The sequence below is a fragment of the Pleuronectes platessa genome, chromosome 14 (genome assembly GCF_947347685.1).
Source record: "Pleuronectes platessa chromosome 14, fPlePla1.1, whole genome shotgun sequence".
NCBI lineage: Eukaryota > Metazoa > Chordata > Actinopteri > Pleuronectiformes > Pleuronectidae > Pleuronectes > Pleuronectes platessa.
Window position 1 is genome coordinate 23,968,544 of NC_070639.1, and position 9,341 is coordinate 23,977,884.

Consider the following 9,341-nt stretch of genomic DNA (forward strand, 5'->3'; position numbering starts at 1 on the left):
AAATATTTCTTCAATATTCATGATATATGACGTCCTTGGATATGTAAATTCAGTCCAGGTGAAAACCAAACCACTTTGATACTGTGCATGAAACCCCATCACACACAAACACACACACATACACAAACACACACACACTCACACACACAAACCCAGACATACACACAAAGGCGAAAACCTTGGCGTACTCTCAAAGGCTTTGTTCAATTCTCTGAACCACACGTGGAAGTTATGAATATTATTATATTAACTATTAACAGAGAACATGTGGCTCGTTACTCTGTGGACTCGTCTCCAGTTGTCCTCCAACACACGACCTTCACAACAACTCACATCAGCGTCCCTCCTCTTCTTCATCTTCCTCATCTCACCAAGAAAGATTCATCTGCTGGTTTTTCTTTTATCTGGGGAACTACCTGTTCTTTGTCATGCGGAGATCTTCCCCTGCTGGGTTGTCACATTGACCTCTTCTGACTTTATACTGTAATAATATAATAATAAATGTATTAACACGTGGGAGCCAGGTGCAGGAACATGTCTGACAGCAGCTGTAGCTGTTGTGATCCGTCTGCTCACATGAAACGTGACGGACAGTTTGCTAACAAAGGGGAAAGGAGCTCAGTCACAGCTTGTTGGTTCTGGAACGTTACAGATTAATAAAGCACTTTGTGTATGAAAAGCTGCTTCACCACTTCACAGCTCAGGTTCCCAGCTTCTCACACTAAGACACCTTTATGTGCTCTGCTGCTCGAGTCTGTATCAGGACGCTCGTCAGCTCTGGGTCATAAACAAGGTGATAAAACATTTAAATGGAGTCAAGCCACTTGTTCCATCTCAGTGTCTGGTTACAGTCATTCTGATTGTTCCTCCCCTTTGGCTCCGTGCACCAATATCAATCCTTCCTCTCCAATATCAGACCTTTTTCCTAAAAGGCTTTTGGTTTTGGGCCACCTGTCAACTGGCAATTAATTAGAGCTCCCTGAAGAAATGATGGACCGGGAGCATTAGGCAGCGTCCCAGCACTAATAATACAGAGCACACACACCGCCATGTGCTTTACCGCATGGATAGCACACAATGCTGAGCACACACACACTTTCATATGCCGCCTTTTCCCCAGCACGCACACACACACACACACACACACACACAAGATCCATCCCACCCGTTGTTTTAATCAGTCAATTCCTATATTTCTATTTCCTCCTCATTAATCACCCTGCTCCCAGTCCTCCAGGCTCTCATGGAGTGAATTACACACTGGAGCCCCGTGCCAATTCAAGTAAGTGAATTTCCCCCAACAGGGAAATATAACTGTCAACACAGAGCAGCTCCCTCCGACCAGCGCTCCTCTCTCTCTCTCCCTCTCTCCGCCTCTATCTCGCTCGCCCCTCCGTCTCCACCTCCGTCTGTCTTCCCTCATATCCAGTGTCCTGTGATTTGGCCGCTGACTGTGTGATCTGGTTTGGATGATGTGATGTTGCCTCAAACCTCTAATCCCTCTAATATGTATGGGGATGAGTGAACGGGGATATTAAAATAAGAGATGTGCGTTTGTGTAGAGTGTGTGTGGGTGTGTGTGTATGTTGTGTGTAAGTGGGTGTGTGTTTTGGCAGCATTTCTTGGGTGTGAGTGACTCAGCGAAGAGATTTGTGAATGTGGACATATGGTGTGTGTATGTAAATCTGTACGGTTGTGTTTGCATGCTGCTCTGTGTGTGTGTGTGTGTGTGTGTGTGTGTGTGTGTGTGTGTGTGGCCCCCTCCTCGTGGCGGCTGTGTGGTTTGGAGGAGACACGTCGAGTTTCCTGTCTTCACACACAACCCGTCATCATGACCCTCCTCCCTCGGCTCCTCCCTCTTTCACTCGTCATCTCTTCTCACACTGAACTGTTTTTGTTTCTTTTCTTCTTTTATCGTTTCATTCTCTCACTTCAGAAACACAGATTCCTCCTCCCACCTCTTTGACTCCATCTTTACAAACTGTGCAGCCAAACCCACAGAAATGTATTTTTATTACTCTAGAAAAACCTCCCACAAATTTGCATTAATACAAATTAATTTTGTTATTAATATTTCAGTTTTATGCCTTCAATCAATGCAGTTTTCATCCAGTTGAAATAATTTAGTTCAAGACCACGTTGAACAGAAAATTTTTAAAGGATTTCTACAGAAAATTTTGATTTTCCCCCCAAATTTAAGAAATATTAAAGCAAAACAGGCTAAAATGAAGAGTCTGAAGTTTCTGCAAACATAATGTATCACAACCAGCCGCAGATAAGTGCATAATACACATGCACATAAACAAGAAGCAACTTTCACAATGAACGCATGGATCGATAACCCAGAGTGAGTTGTATAAATCTTATTTATATGGAGCAATCTCCTTTATTTGGTGAGCCTGTATTATACAGTTCCCTCCAGACGTTTAGATTAACAGTGTGGAAGCAGCTTCTCCTGCGGAGGCGCCACAGAGCGACACGCCACAGAGCGACACGCGACTCCGGGCTCCGAGCAGAGGAGCTAAAAGAAAATACTAGAATGTGACTCAGTGGAGTTCACCGTCTCCTTCTGGGAGTGAATCTGAATTCATCACATTTTAATTTGGACCTGAACCAAACTACACACACTGATAAATATCAATAACACGTTGGATTTCTTTTCATCAAGATCCATGAATTAAATGAGATTAGATTATTTTCCTACACACACAACATCCGTCCAGAAGATAATCCTGCTAACAAACAAACCAACTTAACCTCAGTGACTGAGGATAGAACCAGTGACATTACACTAGCACCAAAATTCATAATTTGTGTCTTAATTTGATGACGTAACAGATTTGATTGAAACTTGGTGGAAGGAAGAACTCGTTAGCTTTTAGAGCTAATGAGCTAATGATCCAGAGATTCACATTTGTGTTAATGTCTCAAGAAATAATGCAGAGATTTTAAGAAAGAAATCAGGAATGTGTAGAGCGGTCATATCTATGTATTGATTAGATTCTGTGGAGCTCTGGATAATGATCTCTATGTTTATTTATTCAATAAGACTGTTTTTTACATCTCAGCCACAATGTGAGAATGTTTTACAATATTTCAACTGCAGTCGTTTCCACTCAGGTTGTTTTAAGAAATAATTCAAAATGTGCAGAGGAGCAGGTTCATGGAAATGAACATTAAAATGAATTTCATAATCTGATATTCTCCACATGTACATCTCCTCTGGTGTCTCCAGGACGGTGCTCACCTCCCAGGGGCCTCAGCGGCGCTCCGTTGTGGCGCAGGCGGGGCCCGGGGGGGGCTCCCGTTGAGCTCGAAGCGCCCCTTCTTCCCTGGAGGTGGGAGGCCGCTGAGGTCGGGGCTGCCCCCCCTCCGCTCAGGGCTGTCCTGGGTGATGGGACTCTCCCCTCCTCGCTCCATCCTCCTCCAGATCCCCAGAGGAGCTCCGGCCAGAGAGAAGGAGTCTGGGGACAGCAAACAGGAACTTATCACTCTGCACCACAAATATCAAAAACACATCATTGAGCCTCAGTTACATTAAAACATGGATACTACAGTTTATTTAGAATTCAGAATAAAACGTCCAGTTGCTGTAAATCCTCATGACGCAGCATCACATGTGTATTAATCCATGACTGAAAATAGTCCCTGGAAAAACTTCCCCGTTTCCTCCAGTTTGCCAGAAGCTACAGAGCCGAGTTGTTCCCTCTTAAGAGTGAAACTATATATTTGTGACTGGATTGAAAGGTCGTCAGTAATGAACGGGCTCGGAGCAGAGAGCCACAGACATGGAGGGAAAGTGGGAACGAGAGAGAGAGAGAGACAGAGAGAGAGAGAGAGAGAGAGAGAGAGGGGCTGAGGGACGGGTTGTTGGTTTGAGTCTTTTCATGGAGTTTGTTGACAGAAAGGAAAAATATAAAACAGCTCCTCCCCTTAAATGGAATAAACGTAGAGTGTGTGAGAAGCAAGAGGAGAAAAGAGAGAGAGAGCGTGTGTTTGTGTGTGTGTGTGTGTGTGTCTGTCCATGACCCTGATGAGGAAGCATCAGCCAAACGTCTAATATCGGGTATTGCCATTAGAAACGCTGCCAGGCCCGACACACGCCAAAGTCTCAGGGAGCAGCCGGCTCGCTCAGGACAAATGGACGCTTTCATTTACCCACAAGCCCCTGGACAATATCTGCCCCCCCCCCCCCCCCCCCCCCCCCCCACTGAGGAGAGAGAGATTAGAAGCTGTCTGGAAAACATGTAGAGGAGCACAAGAGGTTTCTCTTCTACAGTTTGGGACCAGAGTGATATTCTGTGGTAAAGTTATTTAGTTGTAGAGCTTAACCTTTAATGACCTTACCAGTTAAATTTGTATACATGAACTTTTTTAAAATAATTTTCAGCAAATTTTTATAGAATTGAGTTAATACTTATTACCCTTGTAACCCTAACCCTTACTCTTTGTAGGTTTGGTCACCCTAACCCAACCATCTCATTCTAACACAACCACCCAGCTGAACAACACCTTCCACCACAACCAGATATATCTAATCTGAGATATATTAAGAGCTCATGGGCAGAATTTTTAAATAAATAATAATAAATTAGGAACATTAGCTCTGGCTTGATTAAACACTGTGGGAGGCCGAGTTTATGAAAGAGAAGAAAGTTCAGAGAGTTACACAGAGTACAGTGCTCGTCATAATTCACAATGTGAGGCAGGAGGGAGGCTTCACAAATAAATCACACCACTGATTGTGTTGTTGACGCTACTACACAGAGCAACTGGTTATAATGGAACAATGAAGGAAACTCACTGGCTGCTCTTTACAGCCAGCGCTGCTCTACGAGACGAGAAGTCAAACCTGAGACTAGTTTGTTTCTTAAGTTTCAACCCTCGGTCAAAAAATAATCCTGAAGAGAATCTGTGGTTATCAGCAACAAGTCCCATCCTGCTGCAGAGCCCCTCCCACACACAGCTCCACCCCCCCACGCTGCTGTCGATCCCTATCAGGCGCTGCCGACATCTCAGCATCTCACCTGGGACACACACACAGGAACACATCCTCCAGCTCCAGCAGCATCGCACAGCAACTACATCTCATCTGGGTTTTTAACGCAGCAGATAAAGGATGAGATCGTTTTTGTTTATTTCTGAAACCTCGCTCACACGGGCTTAGATAGGACGTCCTCCATCACCTCCACCTCCTCCTCCACATCCTCCATCACCTCCTCCACCTCCTCCACCTCCTCCAGCTCCTCCTCACCAACAGCAGATGTTACCAAGTCAAGTCATGGGTGGTCACATGACACACGTGTGTCGGATCAGCTGCTAAATGCATTGATGCATCAGTTCCATTTATTTTCTTCATCAATAATATCTAATGTGATAGAGAACCTGTTGTTTTTTTATTTTTTCATCAGTTGGACAGATTTAGGCTTTTTTAAGATTCTCTTTGGGTTCAAGAAAATTATGATGCGACTATTTGAAGATTTTAAAGTCAATTCATAAATAAAATAATAATCCCCCCCTGCAGCTCGACTATAATCATATATCAGAGAAGTTTCTGTGGAACGAGAACTTTTGATTTTGAAACTTTGAGATCAGACTCTTTTAACTTCAGTGGAGGAGAAAGAGAAGGACGACAAAAAGGAAAGAAAATAATTTAAAGTTGTTAAATTAAACTATAATTCAGTTGAAGTAAGAAGGTAAAATAAAAAAATGTTAAAGGATTTTTTTAATAATTCTAACAACTGGTAAAAAGATGAGATTGTGATTGATTAACTCATTGAAACCTGTCTCTCTCTCTCTCTCTCTCTCTCTCTCTCTCTCTCTCTCTCTCTCTCTCTCTCTCTCTCTCATCCCTTCTTTATCCCTGTTTCTTCCATTTTGTGTTTTAATTTTCTCCAAACACACAAGTCGTTATTTCCACACATGTAAATATTGACGGGATTATCACAACAGCTCATGAACCACCACATATGAATGATAATCTGGATTATATAATTATAACGGAGCGTGTTGAGCAACGACCTGAGAGACGGCTCTTAAACAAACGTACGATAAGTGAGTGATGCTGCTCGGCACATCGCTGGTTAATGGCTCCGCCCGGCTCTGAGGTCACGGGTTCACCGGCACAGATCATCCTCTAAACAATGAGATGATTATCGGCTGCATGTGTGATAAGACGTGTGATAGTCAGAGCAGTTAATGAAGCCGTGATAAGACGATCTGCTGTGGAGACGGGCTCCAGATGTAATGTGTTTCTGATAAGGAGACGGCTCATGATACGTTTCCCAATTTATTGCTTCTCTGAGCAAATGTCACAGGAAACGTAAACTGAATTATTAGAGATTTTCTTTCAAAACCCGAAAAGAAAAATCATCAATAAACTTAAAATATTCTTTTTTAGTGAAGCTTAAACAGCCCAGTCTGAAGCCGGGATAGAAGCTGGTGAAATGAAAGGTTTAAAAACACATTCTGCTGAATGTTATTCCCGCACAATGTTTGATTCTGGGACAACCGTTGTGTTGTGATGATAAGCCACTATCAAATTCCACATTATTACATGTTCCAGACATAACAAATACACACCGAGGGCCAAGGACAAGATTGCAGAGCAGGAAGAAAAAAAAGCAGGCACACCCAAAGAAATAGGCGAGTGGGACGCGACAACAAACACACCTATAAACAACGTGTCCAGCTCAAAGACGTAAACACACACAAACATGTCATTCAAAGCCAAACTCTACAAATCAGACGCCACACACTGATTGGTAGTCCCGTCCATCTGAAACACATCCAGTGTAATGACTGGGAACGTGAAGGCTGCTGGTTCTTCAGTTTACTTTACCTCCATCGCTCCCAGTCGCCTGGATTCTCATCTCACCTGCACCGGGTCTGGAAAAACACTGTGAGCTGCTTGAGATGTGAGAGAGCAGCAGGTCCACGAAGAAGAAGAAGAAGAGGAAACCGGGTTTTCATCCTCACACACACTCACACAGACTCACACAGGAGAGGAGTGTAACCGCCTGAGTCTTTAGCAGGAAACACAACAAACCCTTTAAGAGGAAGAACTCGTCTCCTGAGCCTCTGGTATCTTCTACCGGTCTGATACACAACTGCTAATGAAGGGTTGGGTGTTCAACATGGAAACCACACACACACACACACACACACACACACACACAGAGGGGGGGGTGACCTATAAGGGCATTATTAGCCCTGATAGCAGGGTGGAATGTGAGAGGTGGAAACGATCCGGAGATACGGATGTTCTTCTCGTTCCAGATCCACTTTTATAGCCGGGTTATCAAGCTGTTGGTTAATACTTGGCTCTGCAGCACCAGATAAAACAGGGAGGAGGGCATTAGGAGCTCTGGTGTCAAATAAACACACAACGTACACAAGACGTGTGACAGCAACGAAGGTGGGATGTTCCCCACAGACACACAAACAAGCAGAACCAACAAAAAGTTTCACACAATTAGTTCTTTTTTTTTTTAAAGTCTGAAAACAAAATGGGGAACCACACGTCTTTATGAGGCTGTTTATGAGAAATGATTGCTGTCGGGGAAGGTTACATTATTGTGGAATTTGCCGCTGATGGCCCTCAGATGTGTGACTGTGATGTGGTGAGCGTTGGTGTGAGGGGAGGAGAGACCTTCAGAGCAAACACACAACTTGTTTTGTTGGAGCTCTGGAGAGGGACACACACACACACACACTCACTCAGAGGGAGAGGGAGGAAAATCACCAGGGGTGAGGGGGCGAGCCCGAGGCCTCTGGCAAACATGTTTGGCTCCCTCGCAAACATCTCACTCGATGATACGGGATGAGGAGACTCAGGCGTTTATGGCCTCGCCCTTCCAGCCAGAGGACGCACTCGGCTGCTTAAACACACTCGCACAGTCGCACACAGACAGACACGAAGCCACACAAACCACAGCCAGCTCGCTACACAAGACTCTCAGCTTTAACACTTCCAGGGACCACACACTGACTCCGCCGGTCGCACACAGCAGGGACGGGTAACACACGAGCACACAACCCTGATGCAGCTGTGAGGAAGCTGTTGGTTCAGCTGCGTTGTGTCATGAAGTGTTTTCGGTTATTGTGTCCACGCCGGCACCGACGTGCACAGAGCGGCGTGAGGTTCGAGTCCTCGCCCAGTCCAAACCAGTGCACCACAGCTCGGCAGCCTCACCACAGTGGGAATAAACTCTGGTTCTTAGGGGTGTGTGTGTGTGTGTGTGTGTGTTTGGGGTGGAGGGGTTCATGGATTCATCCAGAGGTGAGTGGACACTGGGGATGTGCAGCCTCACCAGCTCCTCTCTCTGCCCACTGGGCCTCTATCTTATCTGCTCTTTAATCGTGCCGACACACCCACGTCACAGAGCAGCAGATAACTGGGTTCACACAGGAAGCGTGGAGCGAGGAGGCTCTGGGAGATATGGACGGTTTACATTAAGATGGAACGTTCAGATTATTAATAGAATACAAAGCTGCAGGAACGAGGACTCGAACAAATAGTGTGTGTGCTGCGGAGAGTCAAGCTTAAAGAATACAGGAGATCATAATGTGCATGACATTGAAAACCATGAATAATTTGTGGCGCATCAACATCACTGCTTCAAATCTGCTGCAGAATAAAGAGAAAACTCAGTGGAAGCCAAAGAAAATCTGAGGTTTCCCACTATTTTTAAACCCAACACACACACACACAGACACACACACACACACACTTACAAATACACGCACACACACACACACCTCACCCCCTTTCAATTCCCGTCAGACTTTGCGCGGTCAAATTTTTCTGTAAACATCAGAGCAAACGTGAAAAGAACAAACAGGCCAGAAAAGCATCAACTGGAACCAGCTCGTTTTTCTCCTCTCATTTATATTTATATTTTCATTTATATATAGTTTTATTATTTATTTTGTTATGTGGGGTAATATGTGAAAAGCTGTATTATAATTTTGTCTGATGCCGTCATTACTTATTATAATTATATTGTTTTATCCATTAGGCCCAGTTCTCATTCCTCCGCCGACGCGTGTAAACGTCCTCGAGCGTCGCAGTGAGTCTGATCCGGATCCTCGCGTCCACCTGCTCAGGTGAGAAACCCGCAGGTCGCACCACGGAGCTGGTTCCGTCTCACATGTTCAGTTCTGTGAGGAGAAGGAAACTGGTTCCACTGGTTTCCAGTGGGTTCGATGGAGCTGAGTGAGTGAAGTGATTTTTTTATTAAAGGTCAGTGTCTGGATTTCATTTAAAGAATCAGACTTTTAAATGTGTTAAAATCCAGATTCTGATCTGAGCATTAGATCAATTAAATCCTATTATTTGT

The 9,341-nt window shown here is 44.5% G+C and overlaps 1 protein-coding gene across 1 annotated transcript in view; it reads right to left on the reverse strand.

The window, feature by feature from the left end:
- Window positions 1–7,151, reverse strand: part of satb2 (SATB homeobox 2) — a 34,375-nt gene extending 27,224 nt beyond the window's left edge. The window contains 3 exon segments of the mRNA XM_053439223.1: window positions 3,248–3,299; window positions 3,301–3,464; window positions 6,842–7,151. Of these exon segments, the coding sequence (XP_053295198.1) occupies window positions 3,248–3,299; window positions 3,301–3,464; window positions 6,842–6,872 (247 nt within the window). The 5' untranslated portion in view covers window positions 6,873–7,151.
- Between the last annotated feature and the right edge of the window lie 2,190 nt (window positions 7,152–9,341).